General features: G+C 40.2%; 1 protein-coding gene across 6 annotated transcripts in view; it reads left to right on the top strand.

Moving 5' to 3' along the window:
* Positions 1–512: 512 nt before the first annotated feature.
* The window catches only part of SON (SON DNA and RNA binding protein), a 47,619-nt gene continuing 27,826 nt past the window's right edge, over positions 513–20,305 (top strand). For 4 of the 6 annotated variants that reach the window (XM_061627767.1, XM_061627766.1, XM_061627768.1 and 1 more), the window contains exons 1-5: positions 513–1,060; positions 2,308–2,474; positions 7,271–15,034; positions 17,960–18,123; positions 19,652–19,795. In XM_061627767.1, the coding sequence (XP_061483751.1) occupies positions 981–1,060; positions 2,308–2,474; positions 7,271–15,034; positions 17,960–18,123; positions 19,652–19,795 (8,319 nt within the window). In that variant the 5' untranslated portion in view covers positions 513–980. The remainder of the gene's footprint in view (positions 1,061–2,307; positions 2,475–7,270; positions 15,035–17,959; positions 18,124–19,651; positions 19,796–20,305) is intronic. The other 2 variants (XM_061627769.1, XM_061627765.1) reach the window with 2 other exon arrangements.

The following is a 20,305-nucleotide window of genomic DNA, read 5'->3' as shown; positions in this document are numbered from 1 at the left end:
TTATTTATAGCATTTCAGTAGTAAATACACTTATATTGGTGTCTTTTCGGACGTCCTTAGGAACTCTGTGGATTTTTCTCACTTTGGACTAGTGCTTTTGAGTTATAAACTAACAATGGAGACCAGTTTAGGGCACGCTACGCCCCAAATCTGAAAATCTGCAACCTTGTGTAGATTTACTTGTGAAGAAACGTGCATGGAATCGGGTTCTAAGCCTCCTATTATGCCGGCCTTTCTATAACCCTGAAACCTTCCGCGTCTGGTCTACACTTTTTTAAACGAGAGGATAGGTTCCTTCGTTGCATCGATCTCAAAGACATGGTAATATACCCTCCTCCGTCCTCGACCTGCGTCCGTCCAACGCATCTCCTCGAATTGCGGCATCAACAACATGGCCGCTGTGCCCGGCTGGGGGCGGGGCAAGTCCACCTCCAGAGTCGGGCCTTTCCGCGCAACTCTGGCGAAAGTTGATGGATTTCGGGGAGTTAGGTGGCTGGGATGTGTTCGTTCGAATTGCTCTGTGTCAATTCACGTCTAAAAGTGGGATAGGCACAGTGAAGATCGAAACGCCCTCCTCTGTAAACAGATAACAAAGTGAGCCTCTTGATTTATGTAGCTACAGAACCAGCCCGTACAATTTTCACGGTGTTTCCACTTCTGACGTTACGTTGGCTCACGAGAGTATAGATCAACGGTATTCAGAAAATCAGCAAGGTGGGGGAGCGGTTTTGCCATTAAGTCACGTCTGCATCACGCTTCAAAGGCGTAGGTACTCTATGGCTAACTGCAACAGCAGAGCGTCCACTCGGAGGCCGGCTCAGTCTCCACCCCTTATCGAAGCGAGCAATCAGAAGAGGAGAGAGCTTTAAGGAAGTGGGGGGAGGGTAGCACAGTCGCGTCTTCTTCCGGTGTTGTATTGTAGAGCGCAGGCGGATCTGCGTCTCTGAGAGAGGGGGAAGGGGGGCTCACGCGAGGCTGTCATGGCGACTAATATCGAGCAAATTTTTCGGTCTTTTGTCGTGACCAAGTTCCGGGAGATCCAGGAGCAGCAATTCGGCAGGTAATGGTCGGGGGGAGGGGGCTGCTGTCGCGCGGCGGGAGGGCGAGCGGGATCTTGGCGGCGTGACGCGGAGTAACGGGTGAAGTGGGGGAGGGGCAGAGCGGAGGGACCGGAAGGGATGTAGAGGGAGGGAAAAGGGGGTGACAGCATTGTCGGGAACGGCGCTGAGGGATGGGGGGGGAAGCCTTGGGCCACGGGCCACGAGTTTATGCAGTAACGAAGGAAGCGGGGAGAACCTGAGGTGCCAGAGGAACCGAGGCATCAGGGAGAGACAATGAAGAACAGTGGCCGAGGGAGAGAGCGGCGTTGAGGGGGAATTGATGCAGAAGGGCGATGTAGATGTGGCTTGGCTATAAAGCTGACTTTGGACCAGCTCGAGGTTTTTAGGAATTAGTTAAGAAGTTATAGGTGTACCCAGAGGTTTAAGGGTTTGTAAACGGGCCCTGAGCTTGGAAGCATCTAAAGACCTTGTAGTTGGAGAAAGGATCTTACACAGAGGAAGTATTCAGGAAAGTTAGCTCTTTCTTAGGTGGTTCTGGCCAGTGGACGAAATGTAAAAGAATAATCCAATGGAAGTAGGATAATATGCTGGAAGATATTGGTTAAACTGCCAATCTAGAGTGTAAGCCCTGCTGAACTTACTTCAGTGGCAATATGCATAGGATTGCACTGTAAAAATGAGGAGTTATTTTCTTAAACAATATGTAATAACTTTATATTGGAATTCAGTTTAAAATAAATTTAACTCCGATTTAGTATTTAGGCTAAGTGGTGGCCTTCAAATGTTGGACCCCCAACTCAGCCCCATCCAGTTATGGCCAGTGGTAAGGGATGGTGGGAGTTGTAGTTCAACATTATCTGGAGAGCACCATGTTAGCTACCTCTAATTTAACCCATGGGGGAAAATAGTATGGATATGTATCCAAAAGACTTCCATAGTGACTAACACTGTACCAATATAAGTCTAGTTGTATCTATGCCCATGCCACTTACTCTACACAAAAACAAAACAAAGCAAACAGCGTTTATCCTTAGAACCATGATGTTAAGCAATATGCTGTATGTAAGGTTCAGTCAGCTTCCTAGTCCCAGTTGTGCTTGTATTCTGAAATTTTCTTCTGTTTGCAGAGAGGCACATCTGCATCTAATGTGATATGTTTATTTGACTTGTAATTGAATGTATTTACATCATATTATGGTCATTTGTTTTTAAAGACATTAACACTGAGATTTTGCTTTTTTATTAGTGGAAAGTTAGGAAGTCAACACAATGGTGAAATAAACTCATCTGAGCAAGTAAACCCTTCAGATGATACAATTACAACTATTGGGAATCTTCAGAATGATCCACTAGTGCAAAAGATAGAGCAAGTATTATCAGAAGTGTTGGGTGCAGAGCCACAGTACAAATCAGGTAAATGAAAAATATTTTAAGCCTTGTATATAATTTTCTTTAAATGTGCATCTTTTGGCTGAAATCCAGTGGAGTACATCCACCAGTGGAACAACTTTGAATCCTCCCCCTGTAGTCCCTCATGTGCACCCAAAATCTTCTCGAGAGGATTGAGGGACCTTCTGGAGCAGATGTGAGAGGGCATGGGGGGGCTTAAGGGGAAGGAGAGGAAGGGGAAGTCTGCTTGCATTATGTTGGACGTTGCCTTCAATTTTAAATTCATATTTTTTTATAGAAAGTACTTCAAGATGTTATTTGCCCCCTCTCTGCTTTTTCACCGTATTGGCAGTTTTGCAGTCATGTTTTTTCAAAGTGTTCTGCTTTGCAAAAACAGGTTAAATGGCTAAGCTTTAATACAGGATTATCCTAGTCTGCGTTGGAATTGATTTTTAATATGTTTTTAAAGCTTTTAAAAATATGTTTTTAAAGATTTTTGTTCTAATATGTTTTTAAAGATTTTTTAAAAAAAATATTTTAAAGTCTGTTTTTAAGATGTTTTAGAGTATTTTTAGTGTTTTGTTTTGCCACCCTGGCCTCCTACCCGGAGAAAAGGCAGGATATAATAATAATTGGGAACACTAGCTGTGCATTGATGTAATGGGTACAGTTAGCTGGAACAAGTATATATAAAGTATTTCCATGTAAAAATTAAACTAAGGCTGCAGTAACCATATTGAACTACTTGTTTTTAATATATACCTAACATTAACATTGTAAGCAAATAGATTTAGGATTGAGTTGTAATAGTCATTTACAAATTGTAAACTAACAAACATTTGGTCAGAATAACTTGTGCATTATCTTTTGCAGAATCATTTAGCAGCTCAGTTGCCAAAAAAACAGTGATCTGAGAAGTTGATAAGAACTAGAGTCCAACATATTCTACTGTGTTTAATTTATAAAAACACATGTATACACATGCTTTAACACTGTAGTATATTACAGTTATCTTATGGACTCTACACACATTAATTGCGTGAAAGCTTAACCTTTAGCTTTTTTTCCAACAGTAAGTACATCCACATTGGGTTGTATCCAACTAAGTCTCGGAGCCTTATATTTGACTAACTTACTTTGTTGATCTCAGTGGGTCTGCTCTGAATGTGACTTGGTTGGATACAACCCATTAAATTCCATTACAATAATCAGAAAAGTTAGCAGTGTTATTCTGACCAAATGTTAGTCAATAGAGTTGTATTTATTTATTTTTAAAAAAACATACATCGTTTATTTCTCATCTATAGAAAGTTAGCATACTGTCTGAATGATGAGATTCCAAATATTGTGTCAGAACCCAAGTTCTAGAATCCAGTTATGGTACAGTAGGGCCCCGCTTCTCGGCGTTCCGTTAATATGGCGCTAGCGGGGCGATCAGCTGGAGGGGGAGCTGTAGCTACAGCTGCTCTCCTCCTCTTCTGGCATGATCAGACTCCCGTGTTTAATCTGATCACACCGGAGGAGGGGAAGATCAGCTGTAGTGCGCTACAGCTGATCTTCTCGGGGCGATAAGACTCCCACACTCTAGCTGATCGCACCGGAGGAGGGGAAGATCAGCTGTAGCACAGCTTTTCGACAGGGGTCTGGAACCTAACCTGCCATATGAGTGGGGCCCTACTGTAAATGGTGGTTGTATTTATGGGCATACTAAATGAATCTTGTATAAGCCTGCTCCTTATATCACTCCTTCTAATGCAAACTCAGATGTGAGTGCTGACAGTATTGGAGCCATATTGGACCAGTGAGAAATAAGAGGGGTATTTTAGCATGCTCAGAGAGAACCTGAAATTTGCAGAAGTACGAAAATGGAAATGGGATGCCTTCAAGTCGATCCTGACTTATGGCGAACCTGTGAATAGGGCTTTCATGGTAAGCGGTATTCAGAGGCGGTTTACCATTGCCTCCCTCTGAGGCTAGTCCCCCCTAGCTGGCTAGGCCTGCTCAACTTGCCACAGCTGCGCAAGCCAACCCCTTCCTTGTCTGCAACTGCCAGCTCGGAGGCAACTGGGCTCCTTTGGACTATGCAGCTTGCCCACGGCTGCACAGGTGGCAGGGCATGTAACCCCTGAGCCACTCACTGTGGGAGTGACCTTTAGCTGGCCCTTGACACACAGCAGGAATTTGAACTCACAGACTCTGGACTCCCAGCCGGGCTCTCTTCCCCACTTTGCTAAAAACCCAATAAAACCTTAAGGGGGGGAACACTCCTCAAACAGCCCAATATGGACTGAGTATGCCCAGTAATCATGGAAGGTTAAGTGTCAGTGAGGAAAGTAAACTACTGAAGAAGGCAGGGAATGGAATGGAATATACTGGAGCAGGACATGGCTGGCTTTCTGGCTAGAACCCTTTTAGGAGGTGAGGGTACACCATAGAATCATAGAATAGTAGAGTTGGAAGGGGCCTATAAGGCCATCAAGTCCAACCCCCTGCTCAGTGCAGGAATCCAAATCAAAGCATTCCTGACAGATGGCTGTCCAGCTGCCTCTTGAATGCCTCCAGTGTCGGAGAGCCCACCACCTCTCTAGGTACTTGGTTCCATTGTCCATAATATTTTGCTGCAGGTCTTACTTGTCAACTTCTATTCCTCAACTAAAATTACCTCTATTACTCTACATACCGGGGTATTTTTTAAAAATGAATATCAGATTGGCTACTGAAAATAAAAATTGCAATGTTGGGTTCAGTTTTGCTTAATAAATTAGATGGACAGCTAGAAGCATGAGCATAATTCCTCTCTCCTACTTCATTTCTCATTAAGGGCTTTAGCTCATTGGTAGAGCATCTGGCCTTGCATGAAGAAGATCCCATGTTCAGGCTCCAGGTAGGGCTGTGGGAGACTCCCTGACTGAAACTCTGGAGAGCCGCTGCCAGTCAGTGTAGATAATACTGAGCTAGATGGACCAACTGTGTGACTCGGCATAAGGCAGCTTCCTATGCTCTTAGGAGAGCCTTCCAAACAGGGACAGCCCCCCTCCCCCGGTCACATCGCTTTTCTGCTCTTTGCTATAGCTGTACTTTTGGATTTGGATTGGCTGAGTGGTGTAGAGACCAGAAGATTGTCAGAAATGCTTTCCCAAGCCCCCAGAAGGTCATAGAAATATCAATGTCTGTGGGGCAGGAAAGAGTATGTGGCTTTGAGGGGGGGGGATTTTGTTTTTTCAAATTGCTTGACATTCTCCTTGGAGGGCTGTGCCCTAGTGGACAAGCCTCTATTGTTCCACATAATATTTTCCACGCTTGTAAGAAAACAGTGTTTAATTTCTTGTATTTACCTGATTTTTATTGTTAATCTTAATATTTCTTGTAAACCGCTTAGAGGTTTTATTACAATCAAGTGGTATATAAATGTTAAATAAATACTGAGGGAAATGGATAGATCTAGAATTCCCATAAATGGATCTCTGCTCATGAGTCCCTACTGCCAGAGAAGTGGGAAGGGGATTTTAGCTGATTCTTCCTTTCCCCTACTGTCCCTTGTATCTTTCAGAAAACGGTTTTGAAGGGTTGGTACACTTCCCTGAAAAGTGTGGGAAGTGGGAAAGAGAAATTTGCAAAAAAAAAAAAAAAAATCTTTTTCTCCAGCAGGAGCCTCTGCAGATCTCTGTCCCTTTTGCAAATGGGAGGAGTCTGGATTAAATGCAGTGGGTGGTATCCAACAAAGAAGTTTCTTTAGTGTAAGAATTTCCTTTTGTGCAATGCAGCTGCCCTTCCCTCTCCTCTCCCTGCACCCTTCCCAAATTTGCTCTGTAGGGTTGGGGCCACACCCAGAACAGACGTAGGGGGCGTGCGGGAAGAGGAGTGGGAGGAGAAATTCCACTGTGCAGCCAAACATCCTTACACTAATGAAATGACTTTGTTGGATACTGCCCACTGTTTGTAAAATAAATGAACATTCCAGTTTAGCAAGGGCAATGTGCACATGCATTCTGTGCTAGATCTGAAACTGTTTGTTTATTTATTTATGATTTGTTTTATATCCTGTCCTTCCTCCCAGCAGGAGGAAGTTTCTTGTGCTAGATTGCTCCCCATGTACAACATATGATTCCTTACACTGTGTGTACAGTCCTATTGAGGTGGTTAATGCTAAAAACTACAACAGTGCCAATTGCCTGTTCTACATGTAGTTGAATATGTATTTTTATATAGCTTGATCTCCCCCCCCCAAAAAAAAATACATGGGTTTGCCTCTTCTTTGCCTTGCATAGGTTTCCTGCTAAAAATTTCTTTGATGGATCCAAAAATGTGCAAGCGGAACTCTGTTTATGCTGACCCCCCTCTGCCGCCAGCAGCTCCACTTTGAACAATGGGGGACCCTCCAAATTGGTGTGGAAGGTGGTGTGGAAGGTGGCATTGGTATGAAGCCAGTGTGGTGCCCTCCATGTGTTGTTGAACTTGCACTCCCATCAGACCCAGCTAGCACGGCCAATGGTCAGGCATGATGTTAGTTTTAGTTAAACGAGATCTGAAGGGCACTGTGTTAACTATCCATGGTATGGAGGAATCAGTGGATATGGGGGCCAGAAACCTTGCTTGAGCACCTTTTGTTTCAAGCCATAATATTGTATTTGTTTCTGTTGAAAAATTTTCTAGATTGTACATGCAAGATTATAGTCACAGCAAAAAATTCAGAACAGTTTCTTGTTTAGTCCTCTGATATCTAGCTTTTGATTTTCAGGCAGCTTTGTCATAATGTGAAGGTATTCCTATTTTTTTAAAAAAAGGATATTTCTATTTTAACAAAAATGTCCTCTTTTTAGATGGCGGAGAGGATACAGTGAGAAATAAATCCCGGTCTACTAAAAGAGGCTTATCAGAAGAAGTGCAAGATGAAATTCCAAGGAAAAAGTCTAAGAAAGATAAGAAACACAAAGATAAGAAGAAGAAGAAAAGGAAGAAGGATAAAAAAGAAAAAAAATATAAAAAACAGCCCAAGGAATCAAAATTAAATGAGCAGCATGACGTATGTGGAGATACTCAGTCCATTTCTCATTCAAAACCAGAAAAGTCAAGCTCTGTACTGAGTGCAGAAGATGCAGATATACAGTCTGGACCTTCCTCAAAACAGGCTTCAGAATGGCTTATGGAAAAAACGGAAGATGAAAACCTAAATTTGGCCATGTCAAATTCACATAATGCAAATAATTCAGAGAATAGCAAACTGAATACATCCGAAAAAGATTCTGCTTTAACCAATATTCAGGAGCTAAGTGAACATGAACTTACAAATGAGAGAGAATTTGAAAATAACACCTATCAATCTACCAACCTAGTTTGGAATTTGTGCACAGATAATGAATCTTTAAATATTGCTGATGCTGAAAGTGGAGTAGGTAGTATAAAAGAAAATGAACAACAAGAAGCTAGTTTGACATTGGAGACAACAGAAGAAGTAAATGTTCCTGAAAGCAGTCCAAAGTCTGCAGCAGCACAGTTGGAATATTTGGAAACCAGTTTGGAATCTGACACAACAGAGGTAAAAGAGTTGGACTCCATTTCAGAATCTTTAAATCCAGAAAGCATGGAACAATCCATATCAACTTCATTTGAAGCTAGTGAAATTATATTTAATAATCTCACCTCAGAGACAGCTGCAGAAGCCAAAGATTCAGTGACAACTCTGGGATTTTTGGCTATGGTGGTAGGGAAAGATTTTGAAGCAACCTCAGAATTCTTGAATACAGCAAAAGTGAAAGCTTCTGAAACAAGCCCAAAGCATGCTGCCATTACTGATATGAAAGATTATTTAGTGCATGACTCTGAGAGAATTATCACAATGAAAGATTTGCCAATAATTCAACAGTTTGAGTCTACAGTAGAGTTGAAAGACTTGGAAGCAACTTCAGAATCTCTGCATGCAACTTCTGAAAAAGATTTTCAACCAGCTCCAGTAACTAAATCAAAGCATCAGCAGGAAGTTTCAAAAATTACAGAATTGGATGCACTAAAATGCATGGCAACACCTCTTGATGTTGAGACAATGGCAGGTATGAGAGAATTGGGAGCAATTCAGACTTCGGCATTTAAAGATGCAGAAAAATATCCAGGACCTCTGCAAACCATAGCAGATGCAAAGGATGCACCAGAAATGTTGGAGGACAGGAATAACACAGATCCAGGATTATCTTGTTCAGCTGTAGTAGTAAAAGTGAGCACTGTGGAAGCTGCTTCAGAATTTGTGGAGATTGGCATGAGACATTTAAAAGCAAATTCTGAATGTATAACAGAAATAGAAAATTGGAATATTGTTCCAGAGCCTCCTAGAATGAAGGGTGTGAGGAATCTAGATAGTTCTCCAGAATTTGAGGGAGATGGCCAAGTGAGTTATTTGGAAACCTCTTTAGAAAATGTAGTACAGAAGAGAGGAGATTCAGAAATTATTGAAGATTCTGAGGCAATGATTGATGTGCAAGTTCCTGAAAGCATTTCACAATCTGAAACCATTCTAAAGATTAATGATTTAGAAATTACTCCAGAAACTCAAGACTTTGTAAAAACACAGTATCTGGAAGCGTCAAAATATGTAAGTGAAAGAGAAAGTAAGGCTGTGGTGAATCTAAAGGATTTCAGAAAAATTCCAGAATCATTAACGACTGGGGAAAAATTAGAAAGTGTTTCAGAATCTGAAAACAAAAAAGAAATAAAAAATGTGGAAGACATTTTGCAGTTTGATGTGGTGACACAGGGAAAATGTTTAGAAACTAGTCTAGAGACTGAAGAAGAACAACAGGAGGGAGAGATGGATGCTACTTCAGAGTCGCTGCATATGATATTTACAAACTATTCAGAACACAGCCTAGAACTTTATACAGAACCTGAGACTATGATGGAGTTGAAAAGTTCGGGAACTGTTCCTGAGTCGCACATGGTGGATACTAACAGTTTTGAAGCACTGCATACTAGAGAAATCAAAGACTTTAAAACAGTGGAATCTAAAACAATGGTTGGGTTGAATGATTTACACAAAAAATTAGAGCCTCTGGACAGAGATGTGAACAATATGGAATTAACATCTAAGTCAATGCCAACTGTAAAATATTCTGAGACGCTTGTAACATCTGAAGCTGCGGCCAACAAAAACATTGAAACTGAGTCTCATGCTGTGCCTCGAATAGAGGAGAAGGCTTCTGGTGCTATTGCATACATGGAAAAGGATCAGAATGGTGCTGAGGCAACAGATTTGGAAACTTTGCCAAGATCTCAGAAAGTAACCAAAGAAGTCTCTGTAGGCATATCTGAAAATGAGCTGTGTGCTGAGAGTGGAGGCCCATTATTCATGTCAAAATCTTTGCAAGAAATTGATAAAATAAGTTCCAAAGGAATAGAACTGGAGGAAGTAGCAGTGATAAAAGGGTTAAAAGAAACAGCTCTAGTGGATATGGGCAGTAGTAAGGAATCCTTAGCATTGAAGAGTTCAGCATCAGTTGATTCAAAAAGTGATTCCAAATTCATGAATACTGTAAGACATTTTGAATCAATTCCTGAATCTCCTGCAGAACAAAATCTAGAACAATTCCAGTGTGTGAAGACAAAAGTCAGGGAAGTAAATTTGGATTCTCTCTATTATTTGGAAGTTAAATATGCAGGAACAAGTCCAGAATTTCTGTTTTCAGAAGAAGTAAGTAATCAGGTAGAGAAACAGAAATTGAAAGAAAGGACAGAAACAAGATTGATAGTTCCAGAATCTCCATGTGTATCAGAGACAGAGATGATTATAGTTCCAGAATCTGATGAGATTAGCAAGGTAATAGATTCAGAACACGGTCCAGAATCTCTGTATGTGGCAGAAACAAATGTAAAGACTGTCCTAAAACCTATGTCAGAATCTAAAATCGTAGATGTAAAAGACCTGGAAACTGATTTAGAATCTACTGTCCAAGCAGCTATAGAAATTGCAGATGATCCTCCAAAATGTGAATTGGTTGTAGGATCAGAGATTTTGGAAATTGCGTCAGAACCTACCTGCCAAAATAAAATGCTCTTAGAATCACAGTGTGTGCCATTATTGCAAGAGTCAGATGCAGAATTCAGAAGTGAATTAGTCACAGTTACGGATTTGGAAGCAGATTCAGAAACAATATGTGTGATTGAAATTGAAAATTTGGAAGTACCTCCACAATGTGAAGATTTGGAAGTAGTAAAAAAACCTGATGTGCCTCCAGCACCTCTGTTTGCACTAGACATGAAAGATATAAAAGCAACATCTACCTTTGTCCATGCACCGGAGGATAAAGTGTTAAAAACAATTGAAACTGTAGTGGATATAGAAACATTAAAAATGTCAAAGTCTGAGGATATATTGGAAGAAACTTTTGAACCTAGTTGCATAACTGATGTGAAAGATTTATTAACAAGTCAGAAGATGGAAAAACATCTAGAATTTTTGGACAAAAGCGAGATTAATAATGTACGCACACGATCTTCTTATGAAGTTGATGTGAATGGTTCAGAAACATTTCAGGGATGTAAACCAATTCTAGGTGCACAAATTTCAAAAAGCATGTTGTCAACTGCAGACAAAACAGAAGAGAAGGATTTTGGAAGAGAGCTAAAATCAGATGCAGAATTAGCAGTAAAATATTCTGAATCAATTTTTGAAACTGTTTCAGAAAGCAAGAATAATGACACAACTCTGCCAGTGTTTATGTTGGATGTCAAAGATTTAGAAGCAAGCTCCAGTGTTTTAGATGCAGGAGAAATGAAAAATTTAAAAATGGCTATGCAGTTCGAAACAACTTCTAAATTGTGTGTTTTAGAGTTGATGGATTCAGATAAAGCTCTAAAATCTATACCTGTTCCTGAAGTAGAAACAAAAGATTTAGGAAAAGCATTAAATTATGCAACAGTATTGGAAGTAAAAGATCCAGTAGCCTCTGCAGCACAGCTAAACACACCGGAATTAAAATCTTCAGAATCAGTCCCTGTGTTAGAAGTAACTGACTCTGCAGACATTCTAGAACTAGAAACTACTCCAACTTACCTAGGTGCAGCAGATCCAAAGTCTTCTGGTACAATTGCAGATATAGCAGCATTAGAAAAAGTTGTCTCTCGGACACAAAGAAAATCAGAAAGTACTTTGGAAGTGAAATATTTTGAATCTGCTTCAGCAACTGAGGATGTCCTAGAGCTGCATAACTACAAAGCTACTTCAGAATCTGAAAGTGTGATGGAGGAGAAAGTTTCAAAAGCAACTCCAGCGGTTGTAAGTCTGGTCAATATGGAAGATCTAGAAACTATCCCAGTATCTGCTCAGGAAATAAAATGTTTAGAATCTCCTCCACAATCTCTGTACACTGTGGAGACAAGTAATTTGGAAGGAAATCTCATATGTGAAGAAGTGCTGGATATTTCAGAAACTGTCCCACAGTTTTCAAGCATCATGGAAGTAAAAGATTCAGGAGCCACAGTATCATCTCTGACTGCAGAAATGGTAAACGATTCAGAAAAAGAACTGGAATTACAGTTACATGTTGATGAAACATGTTCAGAAACAGCTTTAGAACGTACAGGGGATGTCTATGCAGATTTGGAACCAGTCAGTTTAGTAGTGGAAAAGTACCCTAAACCTATTGCAGAAATGGCATATATTGAAGATGTCAAAAATTCAGAGGCAAATTCAGGATTTATGGATATATTAGAGTTGAAAGATACAGAATCCTTTTTAAAAACTCAAAATGCTCTAGAATCTGTGCACTCAAAAGAACCAGAAGATCTTGAAGCAAATACTAAAAGTGAGTCTGTAGGGGAAGTGAAAGAGCTGCAAGTTGCCCAGACAACACTGGAAAAAGAGAAGCAAATGGATTTTGAAGAAATTTCAAAATCAATGTTAGTTTTGGAGTGTCAGGATTTGGAAAGAAATTCAGCTTCTGTGGTGTTGTCAGAAGAAAAGACCTCTGAAGCATCTTTGGAATCTGCCCATGCTCTGAGTGCAAAAGACTCTGTGCAGGCTCCTACATATATGAATGCAAAGGACATAAACATTTCAGAACAAAATTCAAAATATATGTGTATGGCAGACATGAAAGATCTGGAATCAACTGTAGAACATATGGTGGTAGCACAGGCTAAGAATTCAGAAATGATTCCACAATTCACTGTAGAGATGAAAGATTCCGAAACAACTTTAGAGACTTTGTGCATGGCAAAGGAAAAAGATGTAGATGGAATTCCACAAGTCTCTTTGAAGGACCAAAATCTAAAGGGAACTCTAAAACCTGTTTGCATAGTAGCAGAAGAAGAAAACTTGAAATCAAGCCAACAGGTGTTGAAAGATTCAGAAGCAGCTCTTGAACCTATGCGTATGGCAGAGGAGGAGGACTTAGAAGTACCTTTGCAAGATTCTTCGAAGGATCAGGATTCAGAAGCACCTCCAAAGTCTTCAGATATAATGAAGAAAAAGGAAGAAAATGTTTTAAAAGACAAGAAAAGTGAAAAAACAAGCAGCAAAAGTAAAGAGAAAAGTAAGAGTGGGAAAAAAACAAAAAAGAGTAGGTCAAAATCTCCTTCCAAATCAAAAAAACGTAAAAAAAAGTCTAGATCACGTTCCACCTCTAGACAGATTACATCAAGAAGAGCACGTTCTAGAAGTAAGAATGATTCTGGTTCCAGAAAAAAGCACTCTACCTCACGTCTTAAATCCAGATCAAAGTCCACTGACAAAAAAGAGAGCAAAGAATCTTCAGTGAGGTCAAGACGGAGACGTTCTCAGACTTCTGAGCATCCTAAATCTAGATCAAAATCTGTTGACAAGAGAGAAACTTCAGTACGGTCAAGGCGAAGACGATCCAGATCTTCTGATCATCGTAAGTCTAGATCTAGATCAGTTGACAGAAGAGAATCTGTCAGAAGAAGGCGAAGATTGTCAAGGTCCTCTGATAATCACAAATCTAGATCTAGATCAGTTGACAAAAGAGATACTTTGATAAGATCAGGGCGAAGGCAGTCCAGATCTTCTGATCATCGCAAATCCAGATCACGATCAACTGACAAAAGAGAGACTTCAGTGAGGAGAAGGAGAAGGCGGTCTCGTTCCTCTGATCGTAAATCTAGATCCAGATCTCTTGACAGAAGAGAGTCTTCAGTAAGAACAAGAAGAAAGTCCATATCCTCTGATCATCATAAGTCTAGATCTAGATCAGCTGATGAAAAAAGAAAAACTTCAGTGAGAACAAGGCGGAGATGGTCTAGGTCCCCTGATACTCGCAAATCTAGATCAAGATCAGTTGACAGAAGGGAAATTTCAGTGAGGGCAAGGCGAAGGCGGTCTCGGTCCTCTGATCATAAATCTAGATCAAGATCAGTTGACAAATGGGAGAGTTCAGTGAGGGTAAGGCGAAGGCGGTCCCGATCCTTTGATAATCGCAAAACTAGGTCCAGATCTGTTGACAAAAGGGAGACTTCAAGGATGAGGCGAAGGCGGTCCAGATCTTCTGATCACAAATCTAGATCTAAATCTGTTGACAAAAGGGAGACTTCATTGAGGATGAGGCGAAGACGGTCTGTGTCCTCTGATCGCAAATCTAGATCCAAATCTGTTGATAAAAGAGAGGCTTCAGTCAGGGCAAAAAGGAGACGTTCTAGGTCTTCTGATAATCGCAAATCTAGATCTAAATCTGTTGATAAGAGAGAGACATCTGTTAGGGCAAAAAGAAGACGTTCCAGGTCTTCTGATAATCGCAAGTCTAGGTCCAAATCTGTTGAAAACATAGAAACATCATCAAGATCAAAAAGGAGACGTTCCAAGTCTTCTGAAAACAAATGTAGAACAACATCTGCTGAAAAAGACGAGCCCTCTCTTAAATCTAGACACAGGAGATCTAAATCATCAGATCGCCGGATGTCTAAATCAAAGTCCAGATCCAAATCATCTGAAAGAAGAAAAGATAAAGATTCTTCAGGTGGGTCAGGAAGGAAATGCTCCAAGTCTAGATCAAAGTCCAAATCTCTTGAAAAAATAGAGGGAACTAAATCTTTGGAAGCACCTAATCACACAAAATCTCCTGAATACCACAAATCTAAGTCTAGGTCTAAATCTGTGGAAAAAACGGGAGAAAGAGAGAGTTTGCGAAGATCAAGGAGTAAAGGCTCTAAGTCTTCTGAACCATCTCACAGGCATAGAACAGTATCACGATCTAGAAAAAATCGTTCTCGATCAGAAACACGGAAGAGGGCCTCAAGATCAAAATCTGTTCATCTAACTCGAACACACTCCCGAACTCGGTCACGATCATGTTCAAGACGATGGAGGAGAACTAGATCAAGATCATTGTCAAGACAAAGATCTTTATCAAGGGAGAGGCGTAGGAGATCTCGGAGAAACCGATCGAGGTCTACTGAAAGGAGGAGGAGAAGATCTGATTCAAGAGAGAGTTACAGAATACCCCTTAGATTACGGTCCCGAAGTCGGACACCTGTCCGTCTGAGATGCTCTAGGTCCACAGGGAGAAGGCGGAGCACCAGCATATCACCTGATCATCGAAGATCCAGAACTTCAAGCAGGTCACCTAAACGTTTAACTGACTTGGGTAATTAATACTCATTAACTTGTTATATAGATAATGTTTTGAACATAATTAAGAACTCACCGGGGTTCATTGATTCCTTTGTTTTAGACATTTCCTTTTAAGTATTGTTAACAGGTGACATTCCAACAGTGTCAGTCTGCTTGTACAGATGGGACTTCCCATCCCTTCCCATGTTCCCCCTGCAACTCCCTGCACACCTTCAAAGTTTGCTCTGGAAAGTTGTGGGACCCTTTGGAGTAGATTGAATTACAGGGGGCAGTGGGAGGAGGAGAGGAAGGGACTACCTGTTGCGTCTGCTGATGCAACATTGGCTGTCTCCCAGTGTCAGCATATTTCCTAACTCAAAGTCGATATACAGCTTATTGTAGATGATTTTAATGTCAACACTGAAGAAAGGAGAAATAAATTTTAAGACATAGATGGGGAACCTGTGGCCCTCCAGATGTTCCACTGAGTTATAGCTCATGAGGTGGTGCACTGCTATGGCACCACCCTCCTGGTTGTGTTGCTTCTACTGGGGCAGGGCAAGAGCTGTTTTGTTTTAATATATTTTAAAGCGTTTTTAAGATGTTTTTGAGTGTTTTTAGTGCTTTTGTTTGCCACCCTAGGCTCCTACTGGGAGGAAGGGGGGGAATATAAATCAAATCAGTCAATAAGAGCAGACAAAGTGCTGGGTTGCCGGGGGGGGGAGGTGGGGTGACAGGTGCTGATGCATACTCACCTGCTACCAATTCAGTGCTGTTGCTCCCATCCCAGGGCTGGCACAGATGGCTCAGGGGCAGTGTCCCACTTTATAAGCTCCAATACCAACTCCCATTAGCCCCGCCTGCATGGCTGGTGTTCAGGGATGATGCAAGTTGTAGGCAAACAACTTTTGGAGGATCACAGATTCTCCATCTGTATTCTGAGATACTGTTTTATAGAATAACATGCATACATTCAGTATTCTTAAATCTGAGGCTGTGTGGGGGGAAGATAGTCTGCATTATAATTTTGGAGCATCTTTTTGAGAGCGTTGCAAGGGTTTTGAACCTTGATGTGAATTTAATGTGGAAGCTGATTTACATGAAGTATAATACAGGTACTGCAGGCTGGATAAACATTATTTGTGATACCCCTGGGCTGTAGATATTCATCACTCAAAACTCTTGTAATAGAGGAATTATATGTTATCAAGATACTTAAGACTAATTCTGTAATACAATTGTTACAGTAGTCCTATGTGACGTAGGAACCTGAAGTGGACACTAAGTCAAAAATACCCTGATTATTAGAAAAATCCAAATATGTAACATTTGTAATATCTCGCTTGAGATGAGAAGCATGTCTCCCCCCCCCATGGTTATATTTTCACATCTCTAGAGAGCTGAAAGCTTGTTATAGGTTGCTTTATAATAATAACCAAGAATGACTCCTTTTAGCAGTGTCAGGTGGAGACGGGAGGGTCATCAGTGGAGAGGGAGGATGATCAGGATTAGCCAAGAAAGTTTTATACCTTAATATCCTTCAAACAATTCAGAGTAAATTTTATTAGTGAACTAGACAGTTGAATGCCGCTTTAACTGAGGTTATCATGGAATGAAAATATTGTAAGGAGTTAAACATTGTTGAAATAAACTTGGTTCAAACCATGATAATTCAATTTATTTATTGATTTACTGTATTGTGTTTGTCACATTTACTCCATAGTTGAAAAGTGCATGAATTCAAATATTCAAGTCAAGTCCAAAATGTAAGCTAATATTGCCCTGGGCTCCTTCTGGGGGGAAGGGCAGGATATAAATTTAGTAAATAAATAGAATTATCATGGTTTGAGCCACCATATCAACAACTTAGAGGCATAGCCACCATGCCCGAATGTGGCCTTATGTCCCAAGTGTTGCAGTGTTTGCATTTAGCTGCTTAAAATTGTATGGAAGAACTATGTGAATTACCTTATTTATAGAAAGTGTATATTCCATCTTTGCATTAAAGAAAATGGTTAAGGCAGCTTAGAATCTCATTAACATATTAAAACAAAAATAATATATAAGATGAACAACAATAAAGCAAATGGCTGATTTGAAAATAAACACAACTTGTCAGACAGAATGCTGGCTGGTAAAGAAATGTCTTAAAGCAGCAGCAGAAGGCAGAGAGGGAATAAGATGACGGGGAGATCCACAGAGAAAGCCCTTCGTATGTATGCATGATTTATTAAAATTATAATACAGATTTATTGCCCACCCTTCACCCAAAGGTCCCAGGATGGGTCACAACAGTTAAAAACAACCTAAAAATGAATATGTGGATGGGATGTGGAGAAAAGCCTCCATAGATCTGAAAGGGTGGGCATGTATGTATGGGAGAAGGTGGCCCTTTAAGTACCATGCTTCCAAATTGTTTAGGGCTTTAAAAGTCACAACCAGAATTTTGAATTGGGCCTGGCAACAGAACAGAAGCGAGTGAAGCTGTTGTAATAAAGGAGTCATCTTCTCAATAACCAACACCCAATTATTCTGAACCAGCTGAAGTTAGTTTCTTGTATCTATTAGCATGGACACCAATACATTTCTGTGCTCTTTGCACACTTATTTTTTCCTGCTTATTTCTATTGAATGCAGGCATATTTGTCGATATTATGTAGCGAATCAGGGATTAAAGAGTATTCTTATCATACATTTTTGCCTTGGCTGACTGAACATAGTAGTCCATGCTGTGAGTTTGTCTGAATTTGTTTCAGAGACAAGAGAGAAAAACTGAATCTTCTACTACTATATAAAATATTTTTAGTGTTCTTTACAACAGGGATATATGAATTCTATACAGCCAGGAATATTTTGAAGTTCTAAATTCAGCGCTAAAAGCAAACTAGAATTCTGTAGAAATTCACCCTGAGAATTGACATAATATGAAGTAATAAATAAATTATTGATATTTTTGTAGACAAGGCACAGCTACTTGAAATTGCCAAAGCAAATGCAGCTGCCATGTGTGCTAAGGCTGGAGTTCCTCTACCTCCAAGCCTGATGCCCGTTATTGTTCCAGAAAAGAAGGAAGAGAAGGTTACGCAAAAGTCAGCAAAAGAGACAATATTGGAACTCACTGAGGTAAGAGGAACAAATGGAAGTTGCAATTATTAATATTTCAGTAAAAATGCAGCATTTATCTTTCAAGAAAATTAAAATTGGAAGGATATCTAGATATTAGGGGTGGAATACAGATGTAACATTTCTGGACATTTTCAAGTCATGGGGGAAAAAATCCTCTCAACATTTTTTTTGGGTGGTGGTGGAAATTTTGGGAGTAGTTGATAAATATTCAGTACTTAATTTCTTATCACCCTAAACTACTTCTAGGCATTTTTGATTATTACGATTTTGCTGCCTGTTAATGGTATGTTTTTACTGCTGAAATTTTGCTGCTGCCTTTTGGATCTGTTTTATAGGTTATTATATGACTTTTATTGCAGTGTATTTTTTCTGATTTATGTTATTTTTATGCTCTTAAAATTGTAAGCTACTTGGAAATTCCTTATGTGGCAAATGATAAATGAATAAACTGCTTTACTATTAACAACATACAATGTATCACTTGTAACTTAGAATATAAAATTGTGCTATTTGGTGTGTATATGAAATTTAAAATTATAAATTTCTTTGTTTTGTACAAGCAAAATTGCAGATACACCCAAGTGTTCTTTTTCTGGTGGATTTTAGTTACAGCACGTTTCCCACTTGGGTTTTCAGATTTTTTCCTTCAAGGCCTTGGCACGCATGAAACGCCTCTTCCCATTTCTGCCCCACCATGTCCTGATCTTTCTATCCTCCAGCAAGGCAGGGCAATAAGCTGCTTGTTTCCTATTCTAACCAGGGTATCTCTGTCACAGGCATTTGAGGGGAGAGGTGGACCACAAGGGAAGGGCCAGGCCAAAAGGACAGCAGAAGCAGGCTACTTGTTTCTAGGATCTCCACACTAGACCAAACGCAAGCAGCAATTCACAAACAACAAGAGCCCTGTATGCTGCCTTATGAAGAGGGCAGCACCTTCTAATTGCAGAAATTCAATTAGATTTGAGCGGTCTATATGTCAGAATTATCATCTGCTAATAGATTGTCTTAAGTAATTTTTTTAAAAAAACACCACCACCTCACTCCTTAAGGAGAGAATGTTTCACTGGAGTTTTTTCCCCAGTGTTACCCAAAATTTCCATTAGAAAGGATGTGGGGGGAGTCCAGGAGAAAAATGGGGTTTGTTGGGGTGTGTGCGTGTTGCTTTCCCTTTGGAATGGATTGTGGCTTATGACACCATTTCAGTTTTCTGATGGGAGTAGTAGAACTGCTTTTGTCTTTACATGGTTTAAGATTTCAGTCCATTTTACTGGAAATAAACTGGATAAGTCTCATGCAAATGTTACTTGGATGTCACCTGGCTTTATACCTTTCACATGTGATGTTTTCATGGCAATCCATTGTCCATTTTATGAGGTCTGTGGCCTTGTAGTTTTAATGGATATCTGGTCCAGGTCTGGTCTTGTACATAGTGCTATTGCCTGCCAGTCACTGTCCTTTATTCATATAATTGTCAATATTTAGTAATTGCTTCTGCATAATTCCTGTTATCTTAATTTTAAAAAAGAAATGCAAGAAGATTGCACAAAGCCAGGAAGATGATATTATTGTGAATAAACCTCATGTATCTGACGAAGAGGAGGAAGAGCATCCTTTTATCAATCATCCCTTTAAACTCAGTGAGCCCAAACCTATTTTCTTCAACTTAACTGTAAGTACCACAAAATCACAGCATGAAAAATCTTTATTCTTTTTGATAATTTTACAGAAATAAAATAATTATGCTAAATGAGAAACTCATTAATATTGGTTTATTACAAAATTATTTTTGCACAGCAATGCTATAACAACTTTCAACCGTTCTTGAAAAATGTTTGACTTCAGTACGTAATCCTGCTTACATAAGAACATAAGAACATAAGAAGAGCCTGCTGGATCAGGCCAGTGGCCCATCTAGTCCAGCATCCTGTTCTCACAGTGGCCAACCAGGTGCCTGGGGGAAGCCCGCAAGCAGGACCCGAGTGCAAGAACACTCTCCCCTCCTGAGGCTTCCGGCAACTGGTTTTCAGAAGCATGCTGCCTCTGACTAGGGTGGCAGAGCACAGCCATCATGGCTAGTAGCCATTGATAGCCCTGTCCTCCATGAATTTGTCTAATCTTCTTTTAAAGTCATCTAAGCTGGTGGCCATTACTGCATCTTGTGGGAGCAAATTCCATAGTT

The sequence above is a fragment of the Rhineura floridana genome, chromosome 5, assembly GCF_030035675.1.
Source record: "Rhineura floridana isolate rRhiFlo1 chromosome 5, rRhiFlo1.hap2, whole genome shotgun sequence".
NCBI lineage: Eukaryota > Metazoa > Chordata > Lepidosauria > Squamata > Rhineuridae > Rhineura > Rhineura floridana.
The sequence above is the reverse complement of the archived record's forward strand: the minus strand, read 5'-3'. Positions and strand labels throughout refer to the sequence as shown.